The 19,404-nt window shown below is 37.1% G+C and overlaps 1 protein-coding gene across 2 annotated transcripts in view; it reads right to left on the bottom strand.

Moving 5' to 3' along the window:
* LOC131677342 (tachykinin-like peptides receptor 86C) overlaps window positions 1-19,404 on the bottom strand; it is a 170,046-nt gene that overhangs the window by 122,867 nt on the left and 27,775 nt on the right. For both annotated transcript variants that reach the window (XM_058957090.1, XM_058957091.1), the window contains exon 3: window positions 13,222-13,367. In XM_058957090.1, coding sequence (XP_058813073.1) covers window positions 13,222-13,367 — 146 coding nt within the window. The remainder of the gene's footprint in view (window positions 1-13,221; window positions 13,368-19,404) is intronic.

The raw sequence follows: 19,404 nt of genomic DNA, 5'->3' as shown, positions 1-19,404 counted from the left end.
TTTTCGTATTTGACAGTGCACTACACTTGTATAGTCGGTGCTATACTCATTTAAACTTGGATGTAATAAATCTATCTCGTTTGCTGCACTACACCGGTGTAACACCAGATAAAAACGAAAACGCTTTTAGAATACGGACTCAATATTTATTCTGCGACAGCGATTTGTTTGGAAAATACACGTATTTCAATGGGCAAGGTTGTGCCCTGATACGTACAGTCTTAAAAAAGCTGTGCTAGATGAAAGGCGAGAAAACAAAATGGATCCCACACCTCAGTGGCATTTTGTTCCAATATCGGGCTCATTGTAGAGCGTACTGAGTCGTCTCTTCCGTTTTCTTTAACTTCCGCTTGATAACTGCCCAATACTTTACGATTAAATGGATATTAATATACTGCCCATGATCGCATATCAGTCCCATAAAGATAGGAAATCCCATAGAAAACGGGACAACTATGCGATCATGGGTAGTATACTTGTGAACGAAATCCACTTTATTGTCACGATACCACTGTATAATATCCCAGCTGTAATATCATCTTCCCAAATCTAACCAGAACCTCATGAGGCCTTTTTGAGCCTTAATGAAAGGTAGTATACAGGTACTCTTGCTTAGAGAGCTTCATTTTTTAATGAAAAGTTTGGTTTTAGGGCCGCAGTTGCAAATATTTTACCAGATTATCAGTTTCTGGGCAAATTTATCGGTGAAAACAAGCAAGAATTTGCTGGAGACCTTGCTTTAACATTTGAATTTACGTGTACTAAATTTGCTCATAGCGTTGTGAACTTTGTACCAGGGTAAAAACAATAATCTTTTCATTTTTTCATTATTTTTTTCATTTTAATTTAATTAAATATTGTACAATGATAATCTTGCAAAAGTGTTCTCTAATCACCATTAAGAACCTATATTTTTGAACATCATGAAAAACTTTTGCAAAATTGTGGAAAAGGGATCTTATATAACTGAACTCATAGCCGAGGTTCCATAGTTGGCAAATCATGTCAATATCAAATAAATTACCTCAATGAATTATTAAGAACATTTTATGAAAAGATGCTCCGAAATATGGATCAGTTCGATTCGGCATGCCAAAGCAGACGGTTCGTTTACTTGGCTCTCATACTCGCGCGTAAAATCATTATGTGTTCCGGATGACACAGTGCGGCGTTTTGGGTTGTATTCGGCGGAATTATGTTGAAATGAAATCGAATTTTATTGATTTATACTGTTTCTGTGAATAATAAGAATTAAGAATAAAAAGTGCTAAACTGTGAAGTTATGTTTCATCACCTATAAAAATTGAAACAGACAAAACGAAAAAAAGTGCAAAATTACAATAGTGTGAGAGAACTGAAAGTTTGTTTTTGGCGATAATACCACTACAACTGCTGCCATAGGAATGGTGGTTGTAGGCGCAAAGCGGGTGAGAATGAGAAAAGTTTTCTCTTTCATAAACTGTTGTGAACTGTGTTCGACTAGTAACGGTTTGTCTGGAATTTCCATTCAAAGTGGATTTTGACAGTTGGCTTTTAGGTCGTAATCATATGTTCGTCGAGAAGTGTTCTAATAGGTAGATCCGATGTGAAGCTCAGTCATTTCTCACTTTTCATCGTGCGCCAAAGAATCAGGATGCTCGTTCGTTCACTTCAAGGGCCCCAGCCGCCATGCTTAATTTTGCAAGTATATTAAACTAATACACTCAAAAGTGTCAAATGTTCCCACCTTTCTCCCATCTTGCTATTGTATGTCTTTTCATTTTGTTTACTGCTATTCTATTGGCGATTCTACGTTGAAACCGCTCACAGATAGCGCTGGAAGGAAAGTGTTGCTGATTTTATTCTGTTCTGTCATAGTGCATATATTTTCTGTAAACATTGGTAAAAAATGACTTTTAAACACCAAATTACCGATCAATTTGTTGATAATTGTTTATGAAAATGGAGGAAAATCATCATTTTATCAGATGATGAGTAAAAATCTTGCGAAAAGAGTGTAAAACATAGTGGTTTCTAATATTATTCGCAGAGCTATATGCGCGCTGTTTCGAAATGTAATTTGTTGAGCACCGTAGCCGCCGGAACAGCATTTCCCGTTCGTCCTAAGTTAAGCTAAACCTTCATGAGATGGTGTAAATTCATGAAACTCTCCAGATCACGCGAAGAAAGAATATATCCGGCTAATAGGCAAGTGTCAGCTTTGTATCATGCACAGCCGATCCTTCTCTCCGATTGTCTTCACTGAATCTCCTACGTAGTTCAAAATATAAAGGAGTTTGACATTGGTGCTGATTGGGTCTCGGTTTCGAGTTGGAACTTTATTTATGGAACGATTTTTTATAACCACAATAATACCCCGATTACATTTCGAAGAAATGTATGAGTCAAATAGTTGCAAATGGCTGTACTTTCAGAATAATTGCAAATAAAACTAAATTTCTTACTCGTTTCATTCATATTTTGGCAGTGGTTAGCTTTTTCCGAGAAGATAATGAAGATTTTGTTGTAAGCTACGACTCACTTACGGGTGAAAAAAAGCAAATTGTATCACTTTGCCAGTTCATGAGCTGAATCATAGGTGTCGCATGACTAATTTTGGTTTTGCCGCAAATCGCCAATTGCCGTCCTCGTGTGCGTGCCGGGTGACGTTATATTATGTACAAACTTGTATGGCCGGGGGACAGCGGACCCTACACGAGCGAAGGCAGTTGCGATGGGCAATCTGTTGGTTGGTGGCTTGATTTGGGGGTGGTGGGAATTTTCTGATCTTGGTGAAGAACAGTCGGTGAGAGCACTTGGAGACACTTTTGTTTCGATTCGTATTCATGATTAGGCTAAGGCTTTTACGTAGATGTATCTCATTATTTTTATTATATTTGTCACTTTTCAATGTTAGCATTCGACTCAATATACCCATTATACTCATAATAATTTTGTGGGGAGTTTGGAATTGGGCGTAGGTGGCATTGGGAGCCTCTCTCCGTTTACTTTATCTTTCGATTATTGCGTTGTCACTATGATACTTTTCAGTAGATATCAAAAGCCGATGAGTATAGAACAGAGGAGAGGGACCCCAAGGAAGGCCTCTAATTGTTGCCTGCGTCCTGTTCTAGATTTTCTCTTGAATTATTCCTTTCATGTCCAGCAATTTCTCTCAACATAGGACCCCAAAAATAGTCCCAGTTACTAACTTCACTTTTTTTCAATAACATCATTACATTGTATTATATTATATTGTATTGCATTATGTAATGTCGTATTGTATTATGTTATGTTGCATTATATTATATTATATTACATTATGTCATATCATATTATATTATATTATTTTCCAATTTATTATATTATATCATGTTATATTATATTGTATTATGTTATATTATATTATGTTATATTGTTTTATATTATATTGTATTGTATTATATTGCATTATAGTCGTGATTCGCTCGCTGGGCCACACCCTTTGTCATACTAACGAATTTGATTCGCTAGTAGGACCGAAAATGCATCTGCTCTTATTCCTAATTAATACCAGTTTGATTGTCAAAGTGAATTTGACACGAGATTTTGATATTCAGATGCTTTTTAGTTGGACAATGGACATCATCATCATCAGATGCTCCGAAATATGGATTAGGGCCCATTTATCGAATGGGAAGTGAATAATAAAAAAATCAAAATATTTGGAGTTAGTGGTTATTAATAATGTACATGTGGGCGCTGAGTTGAATAGCGTAATAAAATTTAATGTACTCTACTCGTTCTCAAGTTGCGAACGTTGATTGTGAAAAGAAAGTAAAATAAATTCTTGGAAACTTTTTTTACGGCCAAGATTACAGTATTTCGAAACTGTTAACTTTGGATGTTTAGTATCTTTATAGAATTTTACAAAGTAGAACAGCACGTCTTCTTCTAAAATAACTTAATCGGTTAATCCACTTAATTCTAGACAATCTACTCTTCTAGTAAATGTAGTTCGAGATATAATATCATCATCTGGGAGGGAGAAACAGATACTACGCATGAAGTGTAAATAATAGCACTTGTCACGAAGCAAGAAAACTTTCGACAGCCAAAATCGATCAAGGTAGGCGACGCTTAAATGAGCAAATTTCTATTGGCGTGTTATTGATGAAAGCGTGTTACCGGCACATGACTTCAATCGTGTGATGGAAAGAGAGCTTGGGATAGTATAAAATCAGTGAAAGTTTTTTCTCCGGCTGCTTTACATGAGTGAAAAGGAACACATTTCGGAACAATGTGTCTCACCTCCTATTTTAAAAATAGGATTTTGGTACCGTTCTTCTCCTTCATTGTACTACGATTTCCTAAAAATTTTCTTGCACAGATTATTAAAAACCGTTACAATATTAAATTGAAGCTGAAAAATAGAATTTAATTTTATAAAAATTAAACTAACAGAATCCTTGAATAAGCAAACTCGCCGGTAGAGACATGTTTATCTGATTTGTGAAATGTGGACCGGCATTGAATTATAGAAATATACCGGTTTATTTTTCAAATATAAAAAAGAGTCTGCCAAAAAGTTCTAGTTTCATGCTACATTCGAGTGTAATTTACGATTGACGGCTCCATATCCCATAGAAACATGTGGCGTTATTTAAGTTAAGTCTAAAAAAATATTGCCTATTCTGAAAGTACATACTTACGAAAATATCTGTGCGAAATTTCATCCAGATCGGAGCACTAGATTTCAAACTACATCCGTTTGCAGCGCGATGGTTCCATCCTCATATGTAGTTAACGCAAAACTTTGAATGCAATTATCTGAGAATGCAGTTTCTTGAAAAGGACCGATGCGGTGAACGTGACATCTCAAAAACTACTCAACCGATTTTCATTAATTTTGTTTTAACTTGTTCGAATTTTAAATTCTCGTGTACTTGAATGATTCTTTTTTCATCAGAATTTTTTTGATTCTTTGTAATGATATTTTATTTAAAACTTTGAACACCTAAAACAAAAATTTTGTTATCAACACAGTTTTTTTATCGCAGAATTTTTTCTGAATACCGAAACCGTTCAAGTACACCAGAATACATTTTTCTTTAATAACTTTCTTACTTTTTCGATTTAAGTTGAGCGGTTCGTCTGGGAGAGTGTTCACCGCAAGCCTCTGCGAAAAAAATGTGCTTCGGGAACGCGGCCATAATGCCGATAATTTGCAATATTTTTTTTCATATAACTTGTTTTTATTTTCTTCGATAGTATGACTAACAAATTGCCTTTCGTTTCCCAAATAAAACTTTCATAAAACTCTTTTAAAAAATCACGAACTTAAATATATGAACTGATAGCGATTGGGGTTGTAACCAGAATCAGTTTCTACGTCTAGAAAAAAACGTCATATATACTTTTAGGCTATGGAGCATTTGGCGAACTTTTTTCACTTTTGATTCGAGTTTTTTTTTCTCTCGAATGGTTAAATCCAATCACAAGAGCGGCCCATTCCAAATGTTGACCAATGAATAGGTATTTGGAATTGACAGCTGTAAAAACAGCTTTAAGTATACGCCTACGTTGATGATTTTCATTTTCTCAGTACACGCTCAAAAGAAACTTTAAACTGGGACAACGTCAAATCTGACAAGCAAAATGTCAATCCTTCTAAAATTGTTTAATGAACCACACATTTTTAAAACTCTTCACACGATTTTCGTCATTACTATTTGTCTTCACTATAGATATGAAAATAGCTTTTAATTAACATATTTATAAATACAAAGATAATATAAATTATTTGAAACCAAAAAGTATTTTTGAATTATCAAAAAAACTGGAAGTCACAAAATATTTTTTGATTTTTTAATTCTACATTCCCATTTCTTGGAGTAGAGAAAATTTACAGTGTCGTCGCATTTCCATAATTACATAACGAGCATAAAATATATGTTAGGCGAAGTTCATTGAGCTTTTAAGCGACGATACAGAATAATAACATAATTCCAACAGCATAAAGACTTATAAAGATTTATAAAAATTCAAGTGAAAAACTGCTTTTGTTGAATCCTTCCACTAGTTGTTTTTTATAGTGATTATTTCCTCCTTATGTTCAAAAACAGTCGTTCTGTCTGGTAATTTGATTAATTAATTGAAATGTACGGATTATTTGAAATTTTCATAAAAATTTTAATTTTTTTTTAAATCTTAAAACGATGCTCGAAACTCTTTAACGCATCCAAATTCTTATTCTTCATTGAATACTTAGAAATACAATTCATTTGATTATGGCAGTAGAGATTACCGAAAAATTCATCTGGTTAACTATAAAAATGACAATAAAATCACAGAAAAACTTTGATAATATTTACTATTTTGCCCAATCTAGACAAAAAATCAAGGAAACTTATTGTTCGGAAAAATTTTCAAGCAAGAATATTATAACAATACTTTCATTTCCTCAATGTTCCCTTTTTTGTGGCTCGGAGTGACAGTTTCATTCTGGCTGGCTATGACATTCACATTTATTGAGTCTGTTTCTCCCTCCCAGATCATCATCAGTTTTCGAAAATACCATTTCAAACAACTATGTTGAAGACATGAATATTTCGTATATTCAGAGTATCTAAATATATTAAACTACCGTCATCGTGTGCAGTGGGGCACTTTCACGCCAAAATTAGAGAATGATATGTGAACTTGTCGTTAAAATGTTACGTTGTTTTATGACGAAAGTAAAACATTGATCCAACGAATGTTTTGCTTTTGTTAAAAAAACAATAAAAATGTTAACTACAAGCTCAAATATTATTCTCTAATTTTGGTGTAAAGTAGTTCCCAATGACTGTATATGTAAAAGGAAATCTTTAAACCAACTTATTCTGATATTACTGTATATGATAAATCTGTATAAGTTGTTCATAAACTGTAAAATTCACATTCGATGCAAGGTATGAGTCTCTGAAGATTACAATAAAAATTATATGAAAAAGAACTAGCGTTAAGAAAATTTCCTAAATATTGTTTCTTATCTTGATACTGCATCCATTTTTCAACCAAGTTGTTAAAATGACATTATCAAAAACTTTGCTCAAGACACCAAGTCTTTTACTATTTTTGAGAGTCAATTCTCCATAACTACTTCTAGAAGAATGAATCACATAAGCTCTTATTGTCAAAATATGCGCTGTCTGATGTCTGAAAACTTCATCAAAGTTGTTGTGGCTGTTCGGCCATCTATGGGAGCTGTCCATAAATGTCAGCTTCTTTCTCCGAACAGCCTAGATAAGCCGTGTAGTGTCGGTAGTGGTTGTTTCAACCGGCTAAGAATTACACTACGGACTACCTGTTCCAGTGGTAACACCAAACAGGGAACCCCAATTCCATAGTGTCATGCGACCCGTGCTATGGGTAAAATTGTTGAGGGGGTTTAAAATATTCTCAATGGCGAACGGAGCCTGGGAAGAGCCGGGCGAACTCCCCAGTAACTGGCTGTGGTCCACCAGGAGGTTGATAACTCTATTATCTTTCTCCGGACAAAACCAGCCTAGAGGCCGCGTGGCATCCGGTGGGTTTGAAGTATGTCAGTTATGGAAATAACAGTCAAATTCATTCGCAAAGGTGGCCGCGTCACTTATGAGGAGGCAAAGAGCTTAAGACCGATCAGTCTGACCACCTTCCTTCTCAAATCAGTGGGACGTTTAATCGACCACTACATTCGGGATGGTAGCTTGGGCGAGCACCCGCTGCATGCAATGCAACATGCATATCAGCGGGGGAAGTCTATTACCACCCTGTTACACAATGTTGTCTACAACGTTGATAAAGCTTTTTCACAAAAGCAATCAAGTTTAGGAGTTTTTCTCGATATTGAAGGTGCTTTTGACAACGTGTCTTTCGAATCCATTTTGGAAACAGCACGAGATCATGGAGTACCTTCATATATCACGAACTGGATACACGCAACGCTTAGCAACCGACATCTGTGCTCATCGTTAAGACAAGTAGAGATGAGGAAACTGAGTGTCTGCGGATGTCCTCAAGGTGGTGTAACTAGCCACACAAGACTGTGGCCCCAAATGGTTACTTGGGATGAATATACACTTGCTCCCAGTGACCTTACATTCACATGTAGTTTTCCTTTTAAAACTTTCAATGTGAGAATTCCTCTTCGTGAGGAATGGCGGTCTGGCTGGATGGAGCGACAACTTGAATAATACGTAGTTTGTTATACGGACGGTTCTTTGTTGGGGAGCTGAGCCGGTGCTGGTGTCTATTGTCATGGGATGAGATAAAACCAATCTTATTCGCTTGGTAGATACTGTACCGTATTCCAAGCAGAAATCTTTGCGATTCTGTGTGGCGTACAATCCGCACTTCAACAGGGAATTTGCGGTAAAAGAATCTATTTTTGCTCTGACAGTCAAGCTGCCCTGAAAGCACTTAGTTCGGCAGATTCGAGATCGAAATTAGTAATCGCATGTCGAACTCAAATCGAAGAACTTAGCATTTCAAATGCTATCTACCTTCTATGGGTACCCGGTCATTCCGGTTTTTACTGGAAATGAATGGGCGGACGAATTGGCTAGAGCTAGCGCTGCGACTGATTTCGTTGGTCCAGAACCAGTTCTACCACCGTCAATAAGTTAGATAAAGCACAAGATTCGCTCTTGGGCTGCATTCGAACATGCCAAACATTGGCGTAGCTTGCAAACTTGCGTTCAAACAAAGGCTTTTCTGCCGGATGTGAGTCCGAAAATGTCAAGAAATTTGTTGCATTTTTCCAAGCACAACTGCAGTATTCTGGTCAGGGCACTGACTGGACATTGCAAACTCAATTATCACATGGCTACTATTCAGCGCGCTGAGTATTATTTTTGTGATTTTTGTGAATCCGATTACGGAACATCATATCATGTGATATGCAATTGCCCTGTATTAATACAATTGCGCATCCGGTTTTTTGGTTCTCCATACATAGATGAACCTATGTACAGAGAGCTGAAATTTAAGGATATGCTTTTGTTCCTAACCCAGTGTGGTAAAGGGCTATAGTTTTTTTAGCCGTATTTGAATGACAATATCTCTTCGGGGGTGTTGTCGTTCTGTTATCTCAATATCCCCTCGGGGGTGTTGATATATCCGCTCACTGTTTGGGTAGAGGTTCTAAATCCCTCCGGGGGTTGGAAGTTTTATTCCTGCTGTTGTAACACCTGCAGATCGTTCAGCATCACTCCGGGGGTGCAGAATGCTCTGTTTTAATTGTTCTGTGTCGTTGTTTTCCTTACCCCTAACCTTACCACTTCCCCAATCCTTCCCATCAGGAAAATGATGAAAAGACGATTCTTGGCAAGGCACAAATCTCCGATCAATATGGGGAACGTGCCATTTGAGCCAGACGCTACTGATTCCTGATTCCTGATAAGAAAATTTCCTAAATATTGTTTCTTATCTTGATACTGCATCCATTTTTCAACCAAGTTGTTAAAATGACATTATCAAAAACTTTGCTCAAGACACCAAGTCTTTTACTATTTTTGAGAGTCAATTCTCCATAACTACTTCTAGAAGAATGAATCACATAAGCTCTTATTGTCAAAATATGCTCTGTCTGATGTCTGAAAACTTCATCAAAGTTGTTATATCTTTAAAGTGAATGGTTTTGAAATTATGTGAACTTTCTTTGACTTCAGTATCGTATTATAATAAAAAATAGTTTAGGAAGGTTTGAAAGCTGTTCTATATTGATCCTTTTTGTTTGTAAACTGGAATAGCATCTAATTTAGTTTCTGAACTTTCAATAGTTAATCAAACTTACAATTAATTTAAGCATTGTCGAAAAAATCAACGTTTTTCATGAAATAGCTTTTTTATTGTTTAGTTTTATATGTATTTAGAAAGGAAGGCAGCGAAAAGACCAAGGGTAATCCATTGAATAGATTTACGAATTTCAGGCCCCTTTTCAACACACAAATTAACACAGAACATATTGGCTCAAAGGGCACGTTAGCTGAAATAAGTGAATCTCTGCACAACTACAATATCATCTGCAGGATCTTGGGGGAAGTAAATATCACCTTTTGGTTGGGTAGTTGTTATTAAATGCATCACAGAAAAAAATCATAATGCAATCTCCATAAAAGGTGCCACGATCAAAAATTGGCCACTTTCAACTTGACGCACGTTTTTTATCGTGGATTAAACAAAACGTACACACCACTTATTTTAAAGATGTATGTGTGTAGTACCATGCCAACTGTTTGACTTTGACATTTACTCTTCAGTTATGAAAATGACATCAAAGCAGAAGGAGATGCGCGTCACTACTCGCACACCAAGTTGACGAAATTATTAGAAATGGCCGAATCAACTGTCACCAATGTAATGAAAGTGTTCGAAAAACGTCTATCGACAGCCAGGAAGAGTGGATTGGAGACAAGCCGAAAGCAGGAGGCCCCAAAACGACGAAAAGAGTGACCAGTTGTTTGAACCCCTTCTCCCGAGATGCCGCAACCAAGCTGGGAGTGTCGTCTACAACCACGCATCGAGCTAAAAAAACCTGACTGTCGACTTACAAGAAGTTGGAGACTCCACAACGTGACTTTAAGCAAAACGGATCGGCCAAAGAACGATTACGGAAGCCGTACATGAAGATGCTGACGAAGTTTATGTGCAACAGTGCCTGGGCAAACGCATGTTGCCTTTTCTCAAGCAACAAAAAAAAAATTAAAGGGTTGTGTACAGGACACGACCACGGTGACATTAAAAATATAGCTTTTTTATCTATCACACATATTGACACACGCTCTTGTTCACTCGCCTGTTTTCATATGTTACAACTTGCTATATACCCTCCCCATTAAAACATAATTTATTGAAGGTCTTTTAACGGTAATCTATTAATTAATCAAGTATCTCACTAGGTGATTGGCATTATTTGGCTGATCCATCTAGTAAAAATAGGCTGGTCTGTCCAGAAAATATATTCAAAAGAAAAGTTCCATATTGAGAGCTGTGATGAGGAAACCCACGCCCGCCAACGGAAATATACAGATTCTCCATAAAATATGAAATTTCATTTTCCATTTAAATTTTCAATAATGTACTAATGAACTTAAGTAAACAATCTTAAGTGTAAGTATTTCTTGATCGATTAGTGGTGGAAAAATGAAATTATTTGATAAATTACATTGTTATGCAACGTTCGCACTACCAGTTAAAACGGGTTTTTATGCTATCTTGGTGACATTTTTCTTGTTGCTAATTATTAAAACTTGTTATAACTCTGTAGTGTAAACATTGTATTACTAAACCAATTCTGCAGCGTTTTATGTTATGTAGGTGTTTTATGTGGTAATAGGACTGACATAATTATATCTTCAGTACAGCGGTTTGTTTCATAATTTAAAACAGATTTATTTTAAAATTTAAATTAGTATACCCAACCGTATTTGTTGTATACCTTAAAACGCAATTAGAACTGTGTTTTAAATACATAGGGTAGGATAGATATTCTGTCTGGTTAAACTGGGAAAACAATTTTTCCAGTAACGCTTAAGACATGGCTTGAATTTGAATCGAAAAAGAACACCCGCTTCAACTGCTGCTGGGACGGTAAGTTCTGTTTTAAAATTTTCCGTTGTGTGCAGTACGAAACAAAAGTGTTTGAAATTAGAAAACAAAAAGTTCTGCTGGGAATGTGATTGTTTCCGATGCAATTACACTCAGATTTTTCACGCAGGGGATACAGGCCGTGTAAATGAAAACCGCGTAAATTTAAAAAAAAACGCGTTAATGAAAACCGCGTAAATTTCAAAATCCGCGTAAAAAACCTGAGTGTACTCTCCTATATAAAATACTACGCTGCTGAACAGTGCAATAACTACAGAAGCACGTTGTCAGATGCCTTACTGATAAAAAACATATAACCGAAATATGAAACATGAAAACCAATTGGCTCTTTACCCTACGCAGCTACAAAGCGCCGTAAACATGGATTAACAAGTTACAACGCACACGCATGCATAAAAATAAATATATTTTTTTCAAACGCAACACTCTTAAGCAGCACACACCGTATTGAATTAAATCCAAACCACCCCGCCCACCCACTTTGCAAATCATTCTGTGACACCATGCTGGTACCCGACAAATCCGCACACGGCCACCGCTGCCGAAAATGCATAGCGTCTACCGCTTATTGTAGTGCCCAGACGCTGCAGCCATGATCTTACCCGTTCGACATAAGAACAAAAACTGATTCAAACTGGTACGCGTCACCTCTATTTATAAACTAACCGTATATGGTTTAGTCACTTAGGTGCGAGTGTGTGCAAATGCCAACGTTACCGAAAATCGATAGCGCTTATTGCATCGCCCGGAGACGACGTTGCTCGTGTGGGATAAGAGCAACAACTGATTTAAACGGACATGCGTTGCTTCTATTTATGACTTTTCGTGTTTCATTGAGCAACTAAGCTGCCCTCTTTTGACGGCTGTGTCTGAGAAATCTGCCTCACGAATGGTATTTTTCCCGTTTTTTGTGAACTTTTTAATTTTACCAATTTCCAAAAGTCTACTTTTATTGGGGAGATATTAAATTATTACCAATATTTAAGTTAGGTGTTTCTGAATCGGTTGGTGTATGAATGATTAAAATCCATCTAGTAATATCGGAGTTATAAGCGTGCAAACCTTACATAGTTTCGTTACATGGGAGATAGTTTAGATTTTAGAATGACACCTAGCCCCAGATAGTGGAGTAAGACATTTTTAATGTCAAAAAAACTTTGCGACAAAAAATTGTAATTGAAATCTTAAATTAAAGCTCAAGAGTTGGAAAAAACGTCGGTTTTATGGATACATAACCTCAAATCCCTGGAATTTCTCAGTATGTAATTTATAATTAAATAACCACATGTATACACTCGCCATCAGAATTTTAAGGTATTCATGGAATGCCGTACCATTCTTCTGGCCACTGCTGTTGCTTCAAAACTCATTTATTCCATGCATCTGCGACCTGAAACGATTTCAACTGATGTTCCCAAACAAGCGCATCTACCAATTCAATTCTTAAACGTATCAACGCAACTTCTGCAATGGAACTGTTCATTAGTCACTCAAGTTCCAATAAAGTACTTTCGCACCCGAATCCAGCGGCAATCATACCATCCTTTGGAGCAAATTAAATCCAATTCTCCGAATACGTTACAATTACATCACCACTCATGGCACCGAGCAGCTTAACCGTCGACTTACCCAGAACGATCCACAGCACGATACAGTTCCCGGTGATGGCTACCAGCAGCATCGCACCGAACACCACACCCCAGGCCATCTTCTGTTGCCAGGGCAACTCGTATGGGCTTTTCGTAGTCGGAAACAAGCACTCGGTTATGAATTCTCTGGAAACGAAAAGGGATGAAAAGGGCAAATTATTTAACAACGAAACAGCAAATGTTCATGTGTTTTCTTTTTCACGCGTGCACACAGATGGTTGTAAATCAAGAAGGGATCTTTTATTCAGCCAAGCTTATACTGAATATCGAGAGTTAGCAATGATTTATGAAGGCTGAGGGGTTTTATCTTTGTCAGAAATACTTTGCGGCTTGGTGAAACTGAAGTTTGTTGAAGTTCATTTGAGCTGGAGTTGAAATGTTCCCATGACTACCATACTAGACTGAGTATAGTTCAAGAGGTGTAATCAAGGAGCTTTATTCTCTAAGTACCTTGGGTGTAATGACACAAACGCCGAATTTACGCATTCTAGTTGAGTGGTTTTACACAGCTTTGCACTCAACGGAAAATTAGAACTGTCTCAACGTTAGTCAGCTCATCTGAAAATCGAAAAATGAAAATTAACAAAAAAAAACGTGCAGTTTCCACCGTATACATCGACTTCCATTTTCCAGCTCATCGCAAACTAACCGTACTGTCCAGGACTTATGCAATAGCGAATGCAGATACAGGGACAACGGCCAATCATTGAAACGATTACCGTCATTCATTACTTCGGTTTCCATCTGCATATGTGACGTTAATCGGATTAACATCGAATTGGCCTGTTGCAAGGATAAAAACAGCTATTGAAGAATTGATGTTTTTATGGAACAATGGTGATATTGAAATTAAAATCAAATATTCGTCGCCATCAAATTGAAATTGATGGAGTCACGTGGTCCCTATAGATAACACGTATTGAGAATAAAACTACCTTGCGTCTGCATCAAATCAAGTTGAGTTTGATGATGGCTCTTTATTGTTACAACCTTTGCTAGAACCTGCATAACATCAAGTGTTTCGCAGTAGTATCTTTTTGAGAACTTCACTTATCAAATAATCACAATATTAGCATATATTAGGAGACTCATGTTTTCTTTGCCACAAGCTATACCAGCACGAGGATGAAGAAAAAAAACAACATAATGTCGACCCAAAATTCCTCCATAACTATGACCATTAGGCGCATACCATAAGCGAAACCCGCAGAAACGTGTCGGGAATTCAATTACAGCTTACTAGCTTCCCGCATACGGTCGTCCTCCTTTCAAAACGACCATGAAGAAATAAACGAGCCGTTTCCTGTCGAACTAGCCAGCACCAACTATGTCCAAAAGTACACTTTATACACGATGCACGGCAAAGTCCATGACAGGTTCCTGATGCCAAACCGAGTGTGGGTGGCAAACATGGCGTATCGTCTTAACAGAGCTGGGCTCGTGTGGATCTAGCTGGCATATGAAGTGCCATATAAAGCACAGTGTACGGAAGATTCGATTCAGTTGGAAATGTGTGTGATGTAAGATAGACTTGTTCCACCATTACCAGCAATGTAAATAATGTATTCACATTACCGGACAATTAAAGGTTAACCAACCTAACTGGTGAGGGATGTCTTTCCATCTAATTTTTCATGTGACCATAATAATTCATTTGCAACGACGAGACGTTAGAATAGATATAGATTATGGACTTTTGTAGGGTAGTCCCAAGAAAGTGAAAACCTGCAAATTGGAATTATGTGTGTTCGGACCGGAAAAGCACAACGAATTGCTTTGGCTCAAGTGTCAAACTTATATAACGAACATGTCGAAAATTGACGGTACTACAGACAACATATTACATATACCGACTTAGATTTTGTCAGAGAAACCATTCGTCAGACCAGTGCAAGTCACCAAATGAGTTTAAAGGATTAGAACAGGTTCTGTTGCAACGTACACAAAGACCATTTTAATGCTGTTCATCGTAGCCAATTATTGTCAACCAAGGTAGATACGGTTGGCAAATCTACTGCTCTCTTCAATTATAGCATGAGTTAAGAGGTTGACTGGGATATCATACTGGCTTTTGTGATAATGGATTCGAATCCAATCACCTGAGTTCTTCAGTGAGCATGGTATAAAACGCAATACAAATTATTCATGTCAATCCAGGAATACATTTCATTCAATTTATGTTGGCTTTCGGTCTCACTTTTGATTGTTGAATAGTGGAGCATCGATTTAGTTTTGAGCTGATAATCACGTCGTAGAAGCTCTATTATATTGTATGTTTTGTTTTACTAAACAACAGAAGTAGGTTTAGTAAATATTTTAGCACAGATAACGGTTCGTTTTCGTAATGTACAGGGGGTGTGACGAATGCAGTTAATGACATATTACAGAAAAACCTCTTAATCATATTTGCAATTTATGTATTATGGTCTATTTTCTGTCGTGACATAAGAGTATTTCAAATTATTTAATTTAAAAAATCGCCTTCCCTGTCGATAATTGTTATTAAATGCTTCCGAAAATTGCCTCATGCATATTTAGTATCCAAAGATGTCACGGTCGCACAGTAGTCCTGTACTGTGAAAATGGGGGTGGGCGTAGTGTAGTTGGTAAATCGATTGCCTTGTACGCAGCGCACATATGATTCATATGCTAAGGCCGAGAGAAGGGGTTTTTCTTGTACTGTCTTTTTTCAAAGACATCCCACGGCCTAAATGGAAAACTCGCGAGATAAATACTTTTGGACAGATTTTCACAGTTCAGGAACACTGTGCGCCGCACTGTAGCGAGCCCTCGAACAAAAGCCGGACCAAACCAAAAAAGTTGCTTGAATTAGTTAAAATCATGTTACGATCATTTTGGGGCGCAGAATGCAATTATGATAATTTTTAAGCGATACAAAATATACAAGTTGGTTGCCAATATGCCGGCCGAAATGTACAGTGCTCACTAAATCATCGGAGCGTTTTTGTGTTTGTGAAATCTTGGTTGTAGTTGTGCGTCGATGATCATCATTGCATGTTCGCCGTTGTGTATCATGGCGAATAGTTTGAGCGTTTGTAAGTTAACGTGTTCGATCGCGTGGGCATTTGTATGTGTCGTGTGTTAAAATCGATTTTATAACCGTGGTTTACACTTATATTGTATCAACTGTCAGTTCTACATACGTATATAACATTGATATAATACATGCAAGCCTCAAAGATAGAGCAAGTATTCTTTACATATACATTTTGTGGTATTATAGAGCAAGTATATAGCCGGTTTAACACTAATGTAATGCAGTGTTTGTATTCGTATTCAATATTGTTTCGTACGTATCAAACATAGCCCAAGAAACGAAAGGAGCGCACTTGCCGTGAATGACGGTTCAAGCTTCTCTATTCAAAACACATTGAAGGTGATTTTCGTAAAACTCTATTCATATCGAGTGAATTCGATGAGATTATAATGATTATCACAAGTTATTAGAAGCAAGCAGTTCATCAATCAGACAAGGAAACATAAGCAAACGTTACAGAAGCATCTCGAAATATGACAGCTAATTGTAGCTTCTGGTAGCGCCGATAACAGACTTGAAAGTTTAGCAGATATGCTTCAAAATAACATTAGTATATTGAAAATTGAGCATGTGACAGTGAATCAAAGATAATTCTCTGAAGATTGGAAATAATTATTACGTTGCAGTTTACATCAGAAAGCAGGGAATGATGTGAAGAAGGACTGTGCAAAATTTCAAAACTATTGGTCGAATATACTACAAAAGTTTCAAAATGATCAAAAATCATTTGTTCTAGTTAACGCACACCCAAAAACTGATAACATTTTAATATCTATTTCGGGTGATTTTACATCGATTTATAGCTTTCTACGAAGTTATAGACAATGAGATTGTTCATCAGATTCTCATTTTTAGTATTTTTTGAATGTCAATGGTACCAATTAGTTGCAAAAATGCGAATTAATTTCCTTAAAAAACTTAAGTTTTCAATCAAAAATCTTTAAAATAGAAAGTTGTTCTAGACCCCCCGACAGAATATTTTAATTTTACTTTCAAATGAAAGGAAAAAGTCCATTCTTTGATATCCCGAAGTTTTACAGATGCCGATTTTTTTGGAATAAATTTATTCGACAAAGACACCGTGAGTTACGTTACTGACTAGCTAAAAAAAGTGGTGTGGAGTGGAGAGAAAGAGAGAGAAAAAGATAGAGAGAGAAAGAGAAGGAGGGAGAGAGAGAAAGATATAGTAAAAGATATGAAAATCATTAAAGACACGCTTTTTCTTCCTTGGGATTTGTTTGTAAGCGGGGCATGGTAACAGATCATTTAGACTCGCCCCACCAATAGGCATTCAATTAGCTAGGGACCATCCATAAATGACGTAGCATTATATGGGGGAGGGGGGAGTTTTGTATTTTGTGATGATGTGTGACGACAGGGGGGTAGGGGGTCCTGTCATGCTACGTAGCTTTTTTAAAGGGGAATAACTATCATCGTTTTTTATTTTTTTAAAGATTTTGCGGGACAAGGGTGGGGAGTAGAGTTACCGTCAAGCTACGTAATTACCTGGGGGGTATTTAGAAGTTTGTGACGAAATGCTACGATGGGGGAGGGGGGTGTTAAAAATCGCTCAAAAAATGCTACGTCATTTATGGATGGTCCCCTAGAGATTACTGGGTAGGGAAAGTTATGAAACTTAGAGCCATAGTACTTCACATCCTTGCTCTCACTTGAGTACTATGGCTCTAAGTTTCATAACTTTCCCTACCTAGTAATCTCTAGCTAATTGAATGTCGTTAAAATGTAAAAAAGAAAATGTGACTAACATAGTCGAAATAAAAAAGGAAAAAAGAAAAAGGAACTGATGGGAATCCATCGGCAGCGGTGGGTAGCCGCTGTAGACATAGCCATTACCTTCCACAATTTAGCAAACCCGCTACGACTGTAAGCACAGTGACAATAGTCTAATAAAAATCTATCCCGGCATTCGAAAGGCAAACAGAGATAAACAGCAGCAATCATCATTAAGATTGATGCTAATCATCGACAGGTTTTCAGTGGTGATCTTGCGTGGCTTAATTTTTGTCGGTTTTCACGGTAAAGACAAAGATTAAGCCCGTACGATATTAAGCCTGTTCTAATGACCCTGCCACTTCTAGTTTTCCGATCTGTTTACTTCACATCCTTGCTCTCACTTGAGTACTATGGCTCTAAGTTTCATAACTTTCCCTACCCAGTAATCTCTAGCTAATTGAATGTCGTTAAAATGTAAAAAAGAAAATGTGACTAACATAGTCGAAATAAAAAAGGAAAAAAGTCCATTTATACAAACAGCCAAACAGGCTGGTGATCCTTTTCGTAGACGTTGTAATTAAACGTAAAGCAAAACCGTCGAAGCTCACCCGACAAGAATTTGAAGAGACACACCATGTTGTCCCATCCAGTGCGATTGCCATTCAAAATCTTTGCTCACTGGAGCAAAGGCTCCATGAAACAGCATGTCAAACTCGAATCAGCAACTACACCGTCGATCTGAACTCTGTGAGCGGGCATGTAGACGTAGTAATCCTTAGTGAAAGGCATGTCGCCAGTAACGTGATTTACTTGTTTTAAATAGATGAAATATTCTGAGTTTATCTGATCGAACTATCGAGATATCTGTCACAGCTGTACATATTTCTGCTTCAGATATCTAGAAATCATTAGCGGAATTTCTTGATCCGAAAGAAGATCAGGCATGGTCCGACTGAGCTCAATGTAATATGGTTTCAAACGGAAAATCTTTGATTATGAATCTTGTTCGTTATCCATTTTAGCTGGGGGTATTTTCAGAAGAGTTTATTTATGCACACCCACAGAGATAAACGCAAAGCGAAAACTGAAAGAATACGAAAGAAGTTATATAAATTGTGGAAGATTTTTTTTTATTCGTTTATTTGACACGGCTTGGCAATATTGCTTACAATTGCTTTTGGGGAACTGGATGCTTCTTTTTCGGTGGTCATTATAGTCTGATCAGCTGCCACAAATGTGGCCAAGGTTTATGGTTTAGGCATTGGTATTGAAAACTCTGTTTTGGTTGGTTTGCCATAGTTGAGTTGGCAATTGGTTGAGATGCATTCTCCTCTGTATCTTCCGCGCAAGGTTGTCCAGAAGTAGGAGTTT

This window comes from Topomyia yanbarensis, chromosome 1 (assembly GCF_030247195.1).
Source record: "Topomyia yanbarensis strain Yona2022 chromosome 1, ASM3024719v1, whole genome shotgun sequence".
Lineage (NCBI taxonomy): Eukaryota > Metazoa > Arthropoda > Insecta > Diptera > Culicidae > Topomyia > Topomyia yanbarensis.
This window is presented reverse-complemented; position numbering and strand designations above follow the sequence as displayed.